At 44.2% G+C, this 19,686-nt stretch overlaps 1 protein-coding gene across 7 annotated transcripts in view; it reads left to right on the top strand.

The window, feature by feature from the left end:
* The window catches only part of SULF1 (sulfatase 1), a 178,024-nt gene that overhangs the window by 90,194 nt on the left and 68,144 nt on the right, over positions 1-19,686 (top strand). For 6 of the 7 annotated variants that reach the window (XM_053208646.1, XM_027064448.2, XM_027064450.2 and 3 more), the window contains 3 exons: positions 4,180-4,252; positions 4,534-4,765; positions 17,120-17,359. In XM_053208646.1, coding sequence (XP_053064621.1) covers positions 4,594-4,765; positions 17,120-17,359 — 412 coding nt within the window. In that variant the 5' untranslated portion in view covers positions 4,180-4,252; positions 4,534-4,593. Of the gene's footprint in view, positions 1-4,179; positions 4,253-4,533; positions 4,766-17,119; positions 17,360-19,686 lie in introns of those variants that run through there. The other variant, XM_053208645.1, reaches the window with a different exon arrangement.

Genomic DNA, 19,686 nt, shown 5'->3' with positions numbered 1-19,686 from the left:
GGCAATGAGAAAGAATGAAATCTGGCCATTTGTAGCAACGTGGGTGGAACTGGAGAGTGTTATGCTAAGTGACACTTAGCATACAAAGTCATACAAAGTCATACTAAGTCATACAAAGATAGATACCATAGTTTTCACTCATGTGTGGATCCTGAAAAACTCAACAGAAGACCATGGGGGAGGGTAAGGGGGAAAAAATAAAAGAGTTACAGAGAGGGAAGGAGGCAAACCATGGGAGACTCTTAAACACTGAGAATAAACTGAGGGTTGATGGGAGGTGAGAGAGAGGGGAAAGCGGGTGATGGGCATTGAGGAGGGTACCTGTTGGGATGAGCACTGGGTGTTGTATGGAAACCAGTCTGACAATAAATTTCATTGAAAAAAAATATCGTGCTGACCTCATGGAATCTACCCAGAAAGGATCTCAGGGATGCCCAAAAGTCCTGGTTACACCTTGAGAACCACTGCAACAGACAAAGCAGAGCCTTTCAGTGTGTTGCCATCCCTCAGCACCAACCGCCCAGACAGGGGAGCTTGTCTGGGACAGGTCTACCTGCTGAGGCAACGAGGGTCTTGATTTAGGGTGGGTGTTGCTCAGTGAACAAGTGAGCTAGACTTCTATCCAGTTGGTTTGAAGTCTCCCTGGTCAGCTTCCTTTTCCCCCTTTATATGTGACTTGAAACTTTTATTTTTAACGTTTATTTTTGAGAAACAGAGTGTGAACAGGGGAGGGGCAGAGAGAGAGGGAGACACAGAATCTGAAGCAGGTTCCAGGCTCCTAGCTGTCAGCACAGAGCCCGACACGGGGCTTGAACCCATGGACTATGAGATCATGACCTAAGCTGAAGTGAGACACTTAACCTACTGAGCCACCCAGGCTCCCCTGTGACTTGAAACTTTTATTGTTACATTTATAGTTTGGCTTGAAGTCCTAAAAACTTTCCACATCCACTGTCCATAGCTACCATTGGTATTTTCAGTTTAGGACTTGAAGAAAAGGCAACTTGTATTCTAGTCCTGATTCATGAATACAACACCATTCCTTGAGCTCACTTTCCATTTCTCCCACTTTCTGCTATTTCTCAGGACAAACTGTTAGTCTCTAAGGACACTTGTCATCTGCTACAAAGTATCCAATTCAAACATTGCATCCTTGTCTCTTTTGTCGAGTTCTGCATTTGTCTCTCAGGGTTTTCTTCTTCTTCCTCCTCCTCCTCCTCCTCCTCCTTCTTCTTCTTCTCCTCCTCCTCCCCCCCCTTGTCCTCCTCCCCTTCTCCCCTCTCCTTCCCCCCTCCCTGTCCCCCCTCTTCCCTCCTCCTTCTTCTCCTCCTACCTCCTTCCTCCCTCCTCCTCCTCCTTCCCCCTGGTCCTCCTCCCCTTCCTCCCCCTCCCCATCCCCCTCCTCCTCCTCCTTCTTCTCCTTCTCCTTCTCCTCCTACCTCCTTCCTCCTTCCTCCTCTTCCCCCTCCCCCTCCTCCTCCTCCTCCTTCTCCTCCTCCTCCTCCTTCCCCCCTCATCCTTCTCCCCTTCCTCCCCCTCCCCGTCCCCCTCCTCCTCCTTCTTCTTCTCCTCCTCCTCCTCCTCCCCCCTCATCCTCCTCCCCTTCCTCCCCCTCCCCGTTCTTCTTCTTCTTCTTCTTCTTCTTCTTCTTCTTCTTCTTCTTCTTCACTTCTTTTCCTTATGGAGATGGAAACCAGGCAGTGAGAAGATGACAGGTTTTAAAAGGTCATTTTTGAATAAGGAATTGTCTGTTTGCAGGCTTTTCAGAGTGCTGTGCTTTGTGTTTTTGTGAAGGGAGATGGTGTAAAGATGATGTGCTGCGGGTCAGACCTGCCTGAAAGTCCCGTGTTCTGTACCACTCAGTTTCTCTGCGTTTACGTGTGCACCTCCTGAATCAATAATAAACGGCAGCAGAAAAAAATGTAGGCTCCTTCTGCACCTTTAACACTCTAAGGAAGGTCACTTTGTAGGCGAAAAAACATGCATCTACTTGGCTGTCCCTTTCCTTTATTAGGAAATGCTTTTCGGTGTAGTTGAATGCAGTTTATTCAAGGGACCATTAAGGCTAATTTTCTTTTTCCTAAAGGAAGAGGCAAAGTAAATAAGATAAAGAAAAGAATAACCAGTAATGTTGATTGGGTTCCAGGGAATGTTATCAGCATCTTAATTGTGCAGAATTTTCAGTTTCATGTGTGGCCGATTCTTTAAACTCCAAGCGCCACTGTTTGCCCGACGCTGTGAGTCTGAGTGTAATTTCCGGGTCACTACTGTCAGCAGAGGCTGGTTCACACTAGAACGGATGCAAAAAACCCTTGCTCACTCTCTCTTCACACACCCTTGCAGGCTTGGAGAGGTGAGCAAACTCTTGCTACTTAAAAGACCAACCCTGGAAGAAATTTCTGTATGTAACTGTTTAGCCTCTGCTACTCTGCTGGAGACAGCCATTGTTTGACTTCTTTCTTTCCTTCGCCTGCCTTTCATGCTTGTATCACTTTTCTCATGATTTGAAACAAATGCACAGAAACCAAACAGTCAGTGCAGAAAAATTGCAGGCTCTCAGTGTTCAGCAATCACTGAAATAACCCTGAGTTATTAAGAAAGAAAGAAAGAAAGAAAGAAAGAAAGAAAGAAAGAAAGAAAGAAAGAAAGAAGAAAGAAAGAAGAAAGAGAAGAAAGAAAGAAAGAGAAAGAAACACCACCAAACCTTATAAAATCTGTTTCTTATAGTGTCTCTCTTTCTCTCTCTCTCTCTCTCTCTCTCTCTCTCTCTCTCTCTCAGAGTAATTACAGGCTGCAGGGTGAAAAGCATTAGAACTGTTTACAAAACAGCTCATAAAGTTTAAAATAATAGGGGTGTGTGTGTTTTTGTAAAACAAAATAATGTGTGTGGTGGGGGGTAAACAGTCCACAGTCTTTCTTCTTTCTTCTCCCACTGCCCCATGTCACCCTCCAGAATTTAAGGCATGGAAATGAGTGATGGGGTCCCTTTCCTTCTGCTATGCAACTCTCACACTTAATTTGTTATGCTTATTTATCTGATGCCAGTTCTTTGTTGCGATTCAAAATACAGACCCTCAGGTGTGTGGGGACAGAGTGGCTGATGAAGCGGGCTGCTATCTAATTAATTTTAGGGCAGCCTCAATTCCCATACAGACATCTCCTCGTGACATCCGAAAGAAAGAGTTGTGGGGGTTTTTTTTATTATTATTTTAATGAGCCCTTTGCTATCAGAAGTCCAAGAGAAACGCTTTCAGCAGGTTGGTGCTCTCAAGTGAAAGGGGCTTTCTTCCAACTCTTTCTGAAGTCTCCTCTTGGGCAGATTTGCAAAGCTTGTGCAGCACCCCCTCCAGATTTTATGTATTTATTTATTTTTAATGTGGAAGGGTAGCCTCTAACCTCCAGCTCCAGGGCCAATCAGTCATTTAGCTTTGCAGGTTTAGGTCTGCCGCGGCAAAGCCTCCGTGCTCGCGACACTGTTACAGGTCTTGATAATAGTGAGGCTGGTGCTGACAGTCAAGGAGGGCTCTGTCCCCTTAGGCGCTGGCGTGCCAAGGACACGGGCTGGACGGAGGGACAAGCCTTGCCCGGAAGAAGCACCCCTTCCCCTGGTGATTGATGGAGGACAGTTAGGAGCTTCTCGGGGGCTGGGAAAGGTTGCCCTCCCAGTCGCTTACTAAGAAGTCTTTGTCAGCAGAAAGAACTCTCCTGGGTACTGAGTGACATAATGCAGATGACAAATGACAGCTTTGCATTTTATTCTGCTTGATAAGTACTCAGTATCTACGCAGGTGAGTCGACGCTCCCCCACCACACCCCTTCATGCCAACCGCTCCCCAGAAGCAAGCGCTCTCCAGACGTGCTGGGGTTTCACAGGCACTGGTGGCTCTTTCTGGTCCACTGTGAGTTTCCCGGGGACGTTTAAAGTACTATCAGAGTGTGAGCAGGGACATACCTATGTCATTGTTTCATGGGGCCGATTATGAAATGAAGATACTTTTTGAGTCATTTGTTAGCAGTTCTGAATATTGTTTTCTTCTGTTTCTCCCTTTTGGAGTACAGATTATTGACATTTATATTTATAAACATAGATAATATGCTACTTTAAGAAACTGCTTCAGACCAAAATCTGTATCAGAATCCTTGACTGACGTTTCCTTTGTATTTTTTCTCGCCCTCTAGGACCCCATCTGCAGATGGTCTGGATACCTCTGAGCATAGGAATTGATTCTTCAACCAGGATACCTACTTCAAGGTATTAGCTCTCGTCAAAAGGCTTTTACATTTGAGCTCTGTGTGGGAAATTATATTTTGGCAGTGACTTTTGAAATAGGAAAAAGTTGGAATGAGAATAAAGGACAAAAGTGAATTTGCAAAATAATCAAGTGCTTAAAAAACTATCCAAAGCCTGTGAGGGTTTGCTGCTTCTGACTCATGTGCCAGTTCCCACTTAGTTGTAGCCCTTTCTCTGCAACTGTGTTTGGGGTTTGGATTTCATTTTCATCTCTCCCTCTCCCTTTTTCCCTGACTGCCCAGACCTGCAGAAACCAGGAGGCTGAGACGTTTTGTCAGTTTTGCGACGTTGGACCAAACACAATGAAGTATTCTTGCTGTGCCCTGATTTTGGCGGTCCTGGGCACAGAACTTCTGGGGACCCTCTGTTCGACTGTCAGATCCCAGAGGTTCAGAGGACGGATACAGCAGGAACGAAAAAACATCCGACCCAACATTATTCTTGTGCTCACCGATGACCAAGATGTGGAGCTGGGTGAGACGCTGGATTTTTCACTTGTTAGTCTCCTTTGCTCAGCTCATTTGCTGACCTTTCACATGCTCAGTAAACACGGAGTGAACACTGGGGGGGTTGGCGCTTTAACTAGAGTGTCTGAACCAGCAACCTAAGTCTATAGAACGAACTTGTGTTGACTGTAAGGCGTTTGGGTTTTGTTTCAGCATCACTTTTCTGGTCCTTAGTTTTTGGTACAGTCTGGGGAGGGTCCTCAAGTAATGGGGTGGAGGGAAAAGAGCAAGCACAGCTACTCTAGAAGTCAAGGATTCGATTGTGCACCTTCGGAAGCTCTTGGTCAAGAAGTTCGTTAAGTATTTGGGCAGAATTGTTTCCAAAAGTATGAGTTTATGGCTGTAATTCTTTTTCTTTTTTAAGTTTTTTGATGTTTGTTGATTTTTGAGAGACAGAGAGACAGAGACAGAGCACGAGCTGGGGAGGGGCAGAGAGAGAGGGAGACACGGAATCTGAAGCAGACTCCAGGTTCGGAGCTATCACCACAGAGCCTGATGTGGGGCTCAAACCCACGGACTCCAAGATCGTGGTCTGAGCTGAAGTCAGGTGCTTGAAAGACTGAGCCACTCAGGCACCCCAGTTATGACTGTAATTCTACACAATGTATATGAGCATAGATATTACTACTCTCTTTCAACAGTATTATTATTAAAGGGAATGATTTATCACAGCCTGTGATAATTGTTAGATAGTTGGAAGTAATGGTGTTGTATATATCTTCTGGTGATAATTCATTACTGCCACCTTAGAGATGATGCTTTTCTGAAGAATTAGCTAACCTGGGTTAATTCTAGAGCACTTGGAAAGCCTGCCAAATTCTGGTGGTTCCAGCTTACCTTCACCATCTGATTCAGTGTCTTACCCTCTCACTTTCTGTAATGGCCCAGCCCTATGGTCTTGTCTGTAAGTCTAGGGCCAAGGTCAGGCCTCCAAGGTCTGACCTTCCAGGGTACCCTAGAAGAGATCAAAAGCTTGTCCTCAGAAGTTGTCACCGGCACTCATTTTCATTCCTGGAACCAAATTCCTCGCTCTCAGGAATCGCTCAGCTGGGCTTACCCATCACACCCAACCGGACCGTCACCGGTATCTTTTAGGCTTCGGGCTTGCAGAGCACGCGGGGCTTCCTTACAGGGCTCCTCTGGCTAGGGTTCCTGAGGACAAAACCCTCCATGCTGGAACTTGGTCTCCATGGAATGGGACTTTTATTTCCAGTTTGAACCGAATCGTGGAATCCCAACAGAGTTAATCCCTTGGCTTTAGCTGGAAGCACATACGCTAAAAACCAGCAGCGGGTCATGATTTTTGATTTGCAGCGTCTGCTGTCTCTCCCTTCACTTTTTAAACAAGAGTATCAGTTTTCAGGCAACACGCCCAAATGAAGTCTTGGAGGTATGACTTTAGCATGTTTGTGGCTGGTGGTTTAAGTTTTCGCCAATCTGTAGAGCAAGTAAATTGAGGTGAACACATTTGAATTCACCTTCCTTATCATCTCTTGTATCTCTCCCTTTGACTACAGCCACGATCTCCAGACCGTTCTCTTGTCTCCTAGTTCTTCCCTAACTGGTCACCTGACCCACTTATCCCCCAGAGTCTTGATGCCTCTTGTCTATCCTTTACTCCATGGCTCGAGTTATCATACAAGTATCCAATCAAGTCTTTTCTGCTTCAAATTCTCCATCGTGTCCCTTTGGCATGAGCATTAAGCAACTCTCCTCTGAAGGCCAATGAGCTCTGGGCCATCTAGCCATCTCCTGTTTCTGTTGGGCTATTCCTTTTTGCTCTGTGCTTCATGGAAATAACTCGCACTTCCCCCTAAGGCATCTGGTGGTTTCATCTCCCTCACTTATATTTCATGCCTTCGCACATCTTGTCTCCTCTGTCTTTCCCCCTCTCTCCCCCCGAGGAAGCCCTACCTACTCTTCATGACCCAGTTTCAGATGCCTTGCCCTCGGGGATCTTTCTTCACCAAAACCATTCTCCCTTCCATCAGGGTAGATGGAACTTTCCTTTGTACAGCCTTGGACATGCCTCCAGCATGGCCCCTAATCCATCATGTGCTTCCATACCTGAGAGCAACAAGAAAGGAAGGTAGTGCTTTGTTTATGTTGTATTTCAGATACTGGGACCATGCTGGGAATATAGTGGGTGCTAAATAAATTCAAAATTAACCTACAAGGGCCTGAAAAAGCTAATATGGGTATTTGTCATAATCTACCTCTTCAGCATATAGTCCTCGTCTTTATATATATACTTTTAAATAGGCTGCATGCTGGGCACAGAGCTCAGTGCAGAACTTGAACTCACAACCCTGAAATCAAGACCTGAGCTGAAATCAAGAATTGGATGCTTAACTGACTGAGCCACCCAGGTGCCCTTCCTTGTCTTGAAAATAAATTAAGGAAGGGGCACCTGGGTGGCTTAGTAGGTTGAGCTTCTGACTTCAGCTCAGGTCATGACCTCACGGTTCATGAGTTTGAGCCCCACATCAGACTCTGTGCTGACAGCTCAGATCCTGAAGCCTGCTTCGGATTCTGTGTCTCCCTCTCTCTCTCTGCTCCTCCCCTGCTCACACTCTGTCTCTCTCTCTCAAAAACAAATAAAGATTGAAAACATGAAATAAAATAAATTAAGGAATTATTTGACACATTTATTTTTAACAGAGTTCAAAATTTCACCCTTTAGTTTCACCCTATAGTTTCTTAATTCATTGAGCAAATATTTATTGAGCAATTACCAAGTACTGGCTTCTATTGGAAGCATGTGGGTATAATGGATACAACTCATAGACCAGGCTTAATCAACCCAGTTGTTTCCTGTATATTTTTCTCTACCTCCTTCCTTGATTTTCTAGCCAGGTGTGATGCCAAGCATTCATTCATTCAATTTTCACAATAACTCTATGAAGTAGTTACTCTCTTCAATTAACGCGTAAGTAAAATGAGGCTGACAGTAGTCATGTGGGCTGTGACGAACTGGTAAATGGTGAAACTGGGACCTGTGTTAGGTCCAGGTCTCCACAGCTACGCATCTAACCGTGATGCCTCCCATCAGTCCTTCAACAAATGTTTCAACCCCTTTCTAAAAGCAACCTATAAATGCATAGTACTGTTCTAGGCTCTGAAAGAGACGTAACAGAAGCATAAGATGGGTCTTATTACGTCACTGGCAGAACATGATAATGAACCACAGTGACCCATGGGGTAAAGACTAAAAAAGACCTCCTTTTGGGAGGCTCAGTTGGCTGAGCATCTGACTTCGGGTCAGGTCACGATCTCGTGGTCTGTGAGTCTGAGCCCCACATTGGGCTCTGTGCTGACAGCTCAATTCCTACAGCCTGCTTCAGATTCTGTGTCTCCCTCTCTCTGCCCCTCCCCTACTCTCTCTCTCTCTCTCTCTCTCTCTCTCTCAAAAATGAATAAACACTTAAAAAAAAAAAGAGGGGTACCTGGGTGACAGGTGAATGTCTGACTTCTGCTTGGGTCATGAACTCGCAGTCCGTGAGTTCCAGATCCACGTTGGGCTGTCTGCTGTCAGCTCAGGGCCTTCTTCAGTTCCTCTGTTTCCATCTCTCTTTGCCAGTCCCCTGCTCATGCTCTCTCTCTTTCAAAAATAAATAAAACATTGAAAGAGAGAGAGAGAGAGAGAGAGAGAGAGAGAGAAGAAGAAGAAGAAGAAGAAGAAGGAAGGAAGGAAGGAAGAAAAGACCTCCTTTCTCTGCCAAACAGTTGTGCCCTTGGTGGTGGACACTACCTAATGGAGACTTTTGCCCAGGCTTTTGTAATGTTCTCATAATCCTTCTGGAGCCTAACTGCTCTAGACTTTAGTTGTTGTTTTTATTTGTTAATTTTTACTATCTTAACCATTTTTAAGTGTGCAGGTCAGTCGTGTTAAGTACATTCACATGGTTATGCAACCATTCTCCAGAAGTCTTCATCTGACAAAATTAAAACTTTGTACCCATTAAACAATAACTCTCCTTACCTCCAGTCCCTGGCAACCGCCATTCTACTGTCTCTACAAACTGGGCTATTCTAGGTACTTTATGTAAGTGGAATTATACCACTTATGATAAAGGAAGAATATTTGTCTTTTTGGGACCGATTTGTTTCACCTAGTCTAATATCCTTCCTCGAGGCACATCCATATATCAGAATTTCCTTCCCTTTGAAGGTCAAATAATATTCCATTGTATGTATATGCCACATTTGTGTACCTATTCATCTGTTGATAGAAATTTGGGTTGCTTCCACTTTTTGACTTTTGTAAATAATGCTTCTATGAACATAGGTGTATACATACCTCTTTAAGACCCTGCTTCCAATTCTTTGGGATAAATACCCTGAAATGGAATTGCTGGATCTTTTGATAATTCTATTTTGAATTTTTAAAAAAAACCTTCCATAGTGTTTTCCATAACAATGTCACCATTTTACATTCCTACCAACAGCGTACAAGGGCTCCAATTTCTCCACGTTCTTGACAACATTTGTGGTCTTGGTTTTTTGGTTTTTGTTTTTTGATTTTTGTTTTTTAGTAATACTCATCCTAATGGGTATGAGGTGGTATCTCATTGTGGTTTTGATACAGTTGGGTTTGATTTTGTTTTTTCACTTACATGTAACTATGCTTGCCAAATGCTTAAATAGAATAGCAAAATTATTTGCACCTGTAATACTGCAGGCACTTTTGGCTACTGTACCTCCAGAAAGATACAACAGACTTATTAGAAAAACAATTACAAAAATTATAATAGAATGCTTTTCTTTAGGGGAGAGAATAAAGCTATTCTACCTCTTTGTTTGGAAAGACAAAGTCTGAGGAGGGTTGTAATCAGAGTTTATGAAATCAAGCTCAGAAGGAAAGCTTTTATTCGGTGGGAACGGGGGCCACTCCCTCAACTTTGTCTAAGGACAAATAAAATAAACTAGTACTCTGTGAAGGGAGGAAGACACATAAGGAATTTATTAATAAAAGTGCTAGAACCTTGCATGGTATCTTTTTCCAAAGAACACTCAGTCTCATTATTGTGTTTGTGTTCATCCCACCCAAATTGGGTGGGTAGAACAAAGATCATTATCCCGGGAGAAAATTAATCTGTGGAAAGATGAAATGACTTAACCAATGGTCCCCTTGCTTCTGGTTTTACTTTTTGCCCAACTTAAGAAGTAGCTTAGGTTGTATCTATACCTATAAACAGTTCAGATTTTTGGACTATGTTAACGGGTGGAAGACTTAGGCCTTTTTTTAAGCGAGAAAAACACACATGGACACGATCAACATGAAGTTTGAGGGAGAAGGAGTAGTAATATCAATAATACCAATTGTATCCACATTTTCTTTTAAAATTTGAAAAATACATCTGAAGCAGCTATCGTCAAATATTAAACTTTTTTAAAAGCTTAAATTCAAAAGCTTAACATCTAAAAATACTAAAGCTAAAAGTTCCAGTATTTTCCTGCAGTTAAGATATTATATAAATCAAAAAGAACAAAATCAAAAATGCTTGTGGAACTCCCCTAAATTTCTGAGACTGGAGTCAAAGAAATTAAGCTCTACATCTTTCCAAAAGGGTCCCTGGGTGCCTCTCTGAGGAATAAAATGTTGAGCTGATCTGACTCGATGTGGCATTTGTTAAATTCTTAGGAAATTGGGCAGAGGCTAACATCTCGGTAACGCTGACCCAGTGCTTCTTTTCCATCATGCGTGGAATTAGGAAACCATAATACATGGAAATACTCTGTTTCTTTTTTCTTTTTTAAGTTTATTTCTTTATTTTGAGAGAGAGAGGGAAAGAATGCCTGTGCACATGCAAATGGGAAAGGGTCAGAAAGAGAGAGGGAGAGAGGGGGAGAGAGAGAGAGAGAGAGAGAGAGAGAGAGAGAGAGAATCCCAAGCAGGCTCCACGCCACCAGTGCAGAGCCCAATGCGGGGCTTGAACTCACAAACCACAAGATCATGACCTGAGCCAAAGTCGGACGCTTAACGGACTGAGGCATCCAGGCACCCGATATTTCATTTCTTTAAATCACAGGTCACAAATGAGATCTATAGTCCAGAGCTAGCCCACAGATGTGTTTTGCCTGACTAGTGTACTTTTTTAAAATTAAGGCAACATTTTAGGCTACTGGATCTGATTACAGTCACTTTGTAGCATCCTTGTCAGGCTTCCACCTCCAAGGACAATTTTATTTATTTTTTTTAATTTTTTTTTTAATGTTTATTTATTTTTGAGACAGAGACATGCTCTGTCTCTACAGAGCATGAACAGGGGAGGGTCAGAGAGAGGGAGACACAGAATCCAAAACAGGCTCCAGGCTCTGAGCTGTCAGCACAGAGCCCGACATGGGGCTCGAACTCACGGACCGCGAGATCATGACCTGAGCCGAAGTCAGCCACTTAACCGGCTGAGCCACCCAGGTGCCCCTATTTTTATTTTTTAATGTTTATTTTACTTGTTATTTTTGAGAGAGAAAGAGAGCACATGGGGGAGGGGCAGAGAGAAGGAGAGAGAGAATCCCAACCAGGCTCCGTGCTGTCAGTGCAGAGCCCAACTCAGGGCTCGATCCCACGAGCTGCGAGATCATGACCTGAGCCACAATCAAGAGTCGATTTTAAGAGGTTTAACCGATCGAGCTACCCAGGCTCCCCCACGGACAATTTTTTTTTAATTTTTTTTAATGTTTATTTATTTTTGAGACAGAGAGAAACAGAGCATGAATGGGGGAGGATCAGAGACGGAGACACAGAATCTGAAACAGGCTCCAGGCTCTGAGCTGTCAGCACAGAGCTCGACGCGGGGCTTGAGCTCAGGAACCGCGAGATCATGACCTGAGCCGAAGTAGGACACTTAACCGACTGAGCCACCCAGATGCCCCCCCCCACGGACAATTTTAAATGAAAATGAAGTCAGGCTTCTTGCTTAAGGGGAGGTAGGGGAGCAGTATATGTGGAGTAGGAGAGAATTCAGATTCTTAACTATAAGCCATCATTAACATTTTAAGTCTTAAAACATAGAAATGATAGTTGACTTCTGTCTTACTCCTGAACAGTCTATAGCAAAACACCATAGACTAGATGACTTGGTGGCTTATAAACACCCGACATTTATATCTCACGGTTCTGGAGGCTGGGAAGTCCAAGGTCAAGGCACCAGCAGATTCAATGTCTGGTGCAAGCCTGCTTCCTAGCTCACAGATGGCTGTCTCATTATGTGTTCTCACATGGCAGAAGGGGCAAGGGAGCCCCATGGGGCCTCTTATATAAGGGCATTAATCCCACTCATGAGGGCCCCACCTTCATGATCTAATCCCCTCCCAAAGACCCCTCCTCCTAACGCCATTGCCTTGGACGTTGGGTTCAACACACACATTTTGTGGGGGATACAAATATTCAGTCTGCGGCAACCTGTCTACTTTTATCCCCCTTTTGGAATTCAGATGTAAATTACAGAGAAGAGAAGGGCATGAAAACGACAGGAAAAAATTAATGCGGTGGGTTGAGGTGAGCACACAGTGAAATCCCAGCCCATCTGACAACACTCCATGCAAGAGGCACTGTAACAGCATCATGCCATTTGCTCCTCAACAACCCTGTGATCCAGCTGGGGAACTATTCTTAGCCCCATTTTACAGATGAGACATTCACCTCAGAAGAGAGTAAATGACTTGCTCAAGCCGATCTATGGCAAAGTCCAGATGTTTTCCCATAAGTTCAAGTCCAGGGCTCTTTCTCGTCTCATTCTTAGCCTCCTAAGCGCTGCCTTGTGAATCTTGTTATGAGTCTTCAGCCATAAGCTTCGTGTCATGCCTATGAAATAATTGTTCTAATAACTGAGAATCAGCACAATTTGCATTTTCAACCCCAAAGGCCTGAAACTCAGAGAGGTGAGGAGCTGCACCTTAAAAACAAAACTGAGCCCTTCCAGGGCGCCTGGGTGGCTCATTCGGTTAAGTGGCTGCCTTCAGCTCAGGTCATGATCTCACGGCATACGGGTTCGAGCCGCACGTGGGGCTCTGTGCTGTCCGCGCAGACCCCTCTTCAAATCCTCTGTCCCTCTGTCTCTGGTCCTCTCCTGCTCTCTCTCTCTCTCTCTCTCTCTCTCTCTTTCTCTCTCTCAAAATAAATAAGTAAAAATGTATAACATACAAAAGTGAGTCCTTCCAACAACAGGACAGGACGTTATCCCATTCATTAATCTCAACAGCTGTAAGTGCATAGTTATGAGTTTTATTGCAGAATAGCTTCAGGGAGAGAGAGCATCCCAATGAGAAACCAGTAGTGTCATCACGACGGTGATGCATACGGTGCAAGTCAGTGTGACCGACCGACCGACTTTAATCGACACGCAGCCGTGCCAAGAAGGTGCTTCGTTCTTTCCTTACTGGTACATACTAAGTCAGAGTGAAGGGGTGGGATCCCCGTGCCTGTCATCTGCACAGAACCCACCGAGATCAGAGGCTGCATTTAGCACCGGCGTGGCTGTCAGCTACGAAGACGGACGCATCCACAGCCCACTCCCCCTCACCTTGGCCTGGGCCACTGAGGTCACTTCAGCCCTCAGGGAGGGGGCTGGCGGGAGGCAGGCAGCAGTGCCTGTCAGCATCGCCTCTAAGAGGCCAGGTGAAGCAAAATACAAGACTGCGGAAAGTGAGACATATCTTGACTGCGAGCAGACAGCTTTTCTGTTTCTCAGTCTTGAAAACGTCAGTGTCACGGCCAGTACTCGGCCGAGATCTAGGGGCTCTTGAGCACGGTCTCTGGAGCAGATTGCCTGCATTCGCGTCTAGGCTCTGCTAACCTAGGGTTTGTGTGGCCCTCAGAATGCTATTTAACCCTTCGGCCCCTCAGTCTTATCATCTGTGATTTTTATATACGAGTAATAAGTAATAATACCTGCTGTGAAGGCTTATCGTCAGGATTAAATGAACTGATTGATGCGTGTGAAGTGCTCCGAAGGGAATCCGGCTGAGAGTTAAGCATGACATCGATGTTTCCCATTCCTGTCTGCAGTATCTTGCACCTCGGGACTGGGCTGAGCCACTTAGAGGCACCCGCGAAAGTCTCTCGCAGCTCCAGGCTTCCCAGGTTCTGTGTCCAGCCAGACACTCGAGTGCGAGTGTGGTACAAGTGTAAGTGAAATGAAGCAGCTTCACTAGGGAACTTGTTACAAGTACAAATTCTCTGGTGTTTCCCCAAGGCTTCTTCAATCAGCACCTCAGGGCGGGCCCAGGATTCCGATTTGACGTGCTCTCCGGGTGACTTTTTAAAGTTGGAGAAACCCTGTCTCAGAATCTTCTCTTCACTGAGAAACCTCAGGCCAGATACCCGCTTTCAGGAATCCTAATAATGGTGGGGCTACAGTGGTCATGGTGACCGAGGGGACCAAAGGTCCTCATCAGTCCCTTTGATGTGGGACCTGGTTGGAATCTGGACGAATTATTTAGGACCTCGACATAATCAGCTTAGTTAATTAAAAGAGTGACATTTAGAATGGCAGAGGAGTCCTGGTGGGGGCAAATCCAAGTTATGAATTGGACTAAGTTTTAGCTCCCGTTTTCCTGTTATTTGACCTTAGATCAGATTTCCCACTGCCGTCCCATGTCAGCAGTCTGAATGAGTCTGTAAACAGGAGATTGCAGGCGATTCAGGACCTTGGAGGAGGGTTTCCAGTACTTTTTTTTGTAAATGTGCTAAGACTCATAAAGGAAACGGATACCCCATTCTGTGAAATAAAGAGAGTATTTGGCAATGAAAATCCATCAATAGTGTTTGCTGAGTTTTCCCCAAATTCAAGATACTACATGAAGTAAGCACTGCAGAGATGTAAAGAGGAGAGAGGAACAAATGAGTAGACTTGGGTGTCTACCCTTCACTCTCCCCACTCCCCATGTCTGTATCTGTCTAGTTCTTTCCCTGTCCACGGTGCTTCCTCCATATGATCAAAAAATATAAAACACATTTCTAAAATGGACTTCCTTGATCTTCTACAGTGCATATATCTTTTTAGTTACTTCTTCTTTGTTAAATTTATTTTGAGAGAGGGAGGGAGAGAGAGAGAGAGAGAGAGAGAGAGAGAGCACGACCACACCGGGGAGGGGCAGAGAAAGAGGGAGAGAGAGAATCCTGAGCAGGCTCTGTGCTGTCAGCACAGAGCCCAAGGCGGGGCTTGAACTCACGAACCATGAGGTCATGATCTGAGCCGAAATCAAGAGTCAGACCCTTAACTGACTGAGCCTCCCAGGCGTCCCATCTTTTTAGTTACTTCTTGAGCAACAGCGAACCATTACTTCTCCAGTTTTCTTCCTATGCCGAAGATGTTGACGTATAGTCAACTCATCGCCTTCTGATGCATTACGGTGTCTCTGGGATCTGCTTCTTAGATGCTCCATTTTAGAGGCACCATCCAGTTCAGGTGCTTATCATCTCATGGCCTGACAGCCTCAGCGATCCCTTGGCCGTGACGTCGATGGAGCAGCCTGTTCCCTCTCCAGTGCACATACCTCCATCACCACGTTGCCACAACAACACCCTCAAAGACTTTTTCCTTATCGTGTCATTCATGCCTTTGACAAAGAAACTGTTCTGCCTTCATTTTGGCTATTCTTTCAAATCTAAATGTCTCTGCCCAACCTCAAAGCCATTCACTAACTCTGCCTCCCACATTTCATGAAGAGAAGTGTCCATTCTTTTTCGTTCTAGGAAATCAGTGTGCTGCACTCTTCCATCTACTCCCCCCATCTCCCGAGCCCACACATACCGTCCTGCCCACTAACGCACTGTGCCCGTCTTGCATTTTTCTTCCTGCTCTCCTTCCATTTGTCCTCATTTCTTGTTTCAGAACTCTTATTAGACATCCCCCTCAGTCCCTTGTAGCCTTATTTTACTGCTGCTGCTATAGCCACACTCTTACGTTGCTTTGCAAATATCCCCAATGTGATTTCTATACGTAGGTTCTCGTCCAGATAGTTTACTGCCGAAGACCAAGGGAGCAGAGGATTTTCCATTTCTTTTGTTAACGCTACACTTACGGGACCAGCCCAGAGTACTGAGGTTGATAGAATGTTCAGCATGAAGTGGGCACTCACTACATGTTATTCACCGATTACAAAGAGGTTGCTTGATCCCCTGAAGACAACCAGGGGAGAAAAAGCAGTCAGGAATCCTCCTAACTGAAGCCTATTTTAGGGAGCTCTAATGAGACCCAATTAGAAACCTTCCTCCTGTTTTCGTATGTTTCATGTGAACAGAAAGAGCTAATATGTGAAAAAAATCAGGCTAACTGTGGCTTTTTGGACCATTGCACACTTCTCTTCTGCTCTGAATGCTTGCCTGGTTTGCATTACGATTTCCTTCCTCGCTGGAAAACGACATAGACTTTCTCCCTTTCTTTGGAAGAAGTGGGACCTGTTGGAAATGTGAGGCTCCAGGATTCAAATGCAATGGGCTTGGCTGTAGTGCTCTGTAGTGCATTTCTTGACAAGTCCTGAAAAGACTATTGAATTCTAGCCTGTGCTTTTTTTTCTGCAGTATTTGGATGTGTTTCAGCGGCAGTGTTTGGCTGGGTAGAGTAATCGAAGTAGTTTTTTTCTTCCTCAGCAATCTGATGTTACAATTTCATCCTTCACAGTCAGAATGGAATATTTTACTCTATGTAAATCCTTTTGAGTGCAGTAGAATCATAGCTCTTTCATAAGCAGTCTGTCTTTTAATATTACATGTAAACAGGTTAAGATGTAAATTGGTAGTACTATCCTGATAGAAAAACTGGCAGGTATTTGGTGACTTTGCTAGGGAACACCAAGTTACAAAGAAGAAATTTTTTAAATTAAATGCAGACATTTTGGAGGGACTTTTACTTAATAGGGGGAAAAAATGGCTTTCCTCTTTAATTTCATATGATTGAAACACTGTATCTAGTAACCTCTGCAATGTCACAAGCATTGTGCATATGTGGTGGGCTGGGGTTTTGATGTTCTGTGTAACAGGCTATTGTTCTCTGGTAATCTTCAAAAGGCTGCTGGCCTTTGAATTTGCTCCATATCTAAAATTCTAGCTTTAATTATCAGATTAGCCTGCATTTTTTTCTTTGTGAGTAAGGAGAGGAGAAGCTGAATTGTGTTTATTATTCTGCAAAATGCTTGAGATGATAGGATCCCAAATGCTTAATTTTGTTCCGGAAATGGGAACTGTCAAATTATAGAGCCCTTCAAGCCAATGGAGGGAAATTAATAAATCAGGGGAACAGGGTCACTGAGTGACACGGCATAAATGGGCGTTCGTGTGGCGCAGGCTGCTAAACAACATTGAAATTGTCCCTTCCAGGGTCCCTGCAAGTCATGAACAAAACAAGAAAGATTATGGAGCATGGGGGGGCCACCTTCACCAACGCTTTTGTGACTACCCCCATGTGCTGCCCCTCCCGGTCCTCCATGCTCACCGGAAAGTATGTGCACAACCACAATGTCTACACCAACAATGAGAACTGCTCTTCGCCATCCTGGCAGGCGATGCATGAACCTCGGACGTTTGCTGTGTATCTTAACAACACTGGCTACAGAACAGGTAAAGGTGGACTTTCTAGCCAATGAACTTCTGGCGGTGTATCTGAGATACAGGTAAATGCATGGTGTAATGAAATAGATGAAGTTCCAATAAGCAGAAGTAGGGTAGACTCTTCTCTTCTGCATCAGTGTCCTCCCCATCCCCTTCTTTTTTACTCTGAAAAGTGTACCAATGAGCGATCCCTTAGAAAAAAGAGTGATTCTCAGGGGGTACGTTTACAAAAGTGTTATATTCATCAGAGCACCCAACGATCAGAATTTTCTAAGAGGATCTGCAACAGAGGAGTATTCACCCCATTTGCCTGCTTGGGATCATGTTACAGCCTGAGGCTTGTCTTAGGTGTTGGTAAATTCCTGCAGATTGTTTCAGTGAGAAATCGTCAAATGTTTAAAACTGCTTAGCATCCACCCCAAGATCTGGGACCCACTAGATAATCAAAAATTATTTTTTGTATTAGTAAATAACTGAATGAATAAGCCAATGAGGTGTACCTTGTTGATTCATCTGTTTATTCATTCATAACTAATAGAAGTTGGAGTTTCTTTAGCTTAGGCTGTGGTTATTTGTAGGTCTCAGATGTTCACCCCCAGTCTTCCAGGAAAGGAAGGCCTCCCAATCGCTACACCTGCTGTCATTGTTTAACCTACATAGGGCAAGAAGAGGCCTCTGGTTAATTGCTCTTTTGAAAATTGGGACTTCTTTCAAGAGAAGTCACAGGGGCGCCTGGGTGGCTCAGTCAGTTAAGCACTTGACTTCGGCTCAGGTCACGATCTCGCGGTCTGTGAGTTTGAGCCACGTGTCGGGCTCTGTGCTGACAGCTCAGAGCCTGGAGCCTGCTTCAGATTCTGTGTCTCCCTCTCTCTCTGCCCCTGTCCCACTTGCACTCTGTCTCTCTCTGAAATAAACACTAAAAAAATTTTTTTAAAAAAGAGAAGTCATAAACGTCATTCAATCTTTGTAAGAAAGACTGTGGTAACGTTAGCCCCCAAAGCCTTTATTATCCCAGCATTCCGATGTTCTCTTAGGGGTTTTCTGAACATTTCTTCATGAAAGGCAACAAAGGTGTTTATAGAAGAGCTGCAGTGCACAAATAGTTTTTTTCAGAACCACCAAGACGTAGAAGGATTAAAGATGTCATCATTAAAGTTTGTTGGAAATGGTTTGTGGGTCTACAGCTTCTCTATTCCGAAGATTTAGAAGTAAAGGGTTTCAGATATATGTATTCTCTGAAATATCTTTAAAACATGAAATTAATCTTTCCCTGTGGACTTGGAAAGTATGAGGCCATTTGCTTCTTCGCAGGGCGTTCTGTGCACTCTTAATACTTGTTATTTATGGATAAAAATATTGATTTTGATTCTGATAGCATTGTCATTCACAAGCATCTCAAGATCTCCATTCAGAGGGAAGGCTCCTCCCGTGACTCTCAAGGGTGTTTGCTTATACTTAGGAAAGAAACTAGGTTACTGAGAGTGCCTTATCCTAAGTGTGTTTTCTCACATAAGTGATTTAAATTTATGGCACCTTTCGTCTGAGAGCCCTAAGGCAATTTGCAAACCCATCAAACATCCCTGTAGGGTTTACAGACAGCAAATGTACTTGGCTCTGTGTTATAACTGGGGTGGGGATTTCAAATACTGTGTGACCAGCTCGGAAGCGAAACCAGAAATTCTCCCCTGATGCCTGGTTCCTGATTTTAACCACCGACTCGTGTTTTGTTCATGAGAAGCATCATATGAAATCAATGCCTTTCGACTCCCAGGCTCCCTAAAATTTAATCCCTAGTAGCAGGTATAGAGCTTGAAGGGTTGGGACTCTCACCATATCCAGAGTGAGACGGACGATGCCTGTCATAAGAAATAAAGCTGCAGGATGACACAGAGAACCCTACCAAGACTAAGAGTGGTCAACCAGGGTTTGATAGTCTGTTTCGGGGCAAATCAAACAAGGGCAAGAAGAAGATGAATGAGTTCTGAAGAAACAGCATACGGCTATGTAACCATAGCCGACAATATTGTATTGTGCACTTGAAATTTGCTGAGAGGGTAGATCTTTGGTGTTGTCACCGCAAAAGGAAAATAGTAGAGGTGTGAGGTGATGGATATGTTGATTGGCTTGGCGGTGGTGAATGTTTCACAGTCTTTATGTATTTCATGCCATCGGGTTGTACACCTTAAATATATTACAGCTTTTGATTGTCACTTACACATCAATAAAACTAGGGAGAAAAAAGAAAGGGGGAAAAGAAGGAAATTAATATATGTCGTTTACTCATGTGCACAGACGCTTTATCTAAATTGTCTCACTTAATTCTTCCGGCAACCTGG

Source organism: Acinonyx jubatus, chromosome F2, assembly GCF_027475565.1.
Source record: "Acinonyx jubatus isolate Ajub_Pintada_27869175 chromosome F2, VMU_Ajub_asm_v1.0, whole genome shotgun sequence".
In the NCBI taxonomy this organism is placed as follows: Eukaryota; Metazoa; Chordata; class Mammalia; order Carnivora; family Felidae; genus Acinonyx; species Acinonyx jubatus.
Note: the sequence above shows the minus strand (reverse complement) of the source record. Positions and strands in the feature narration are given on the sequence as shown.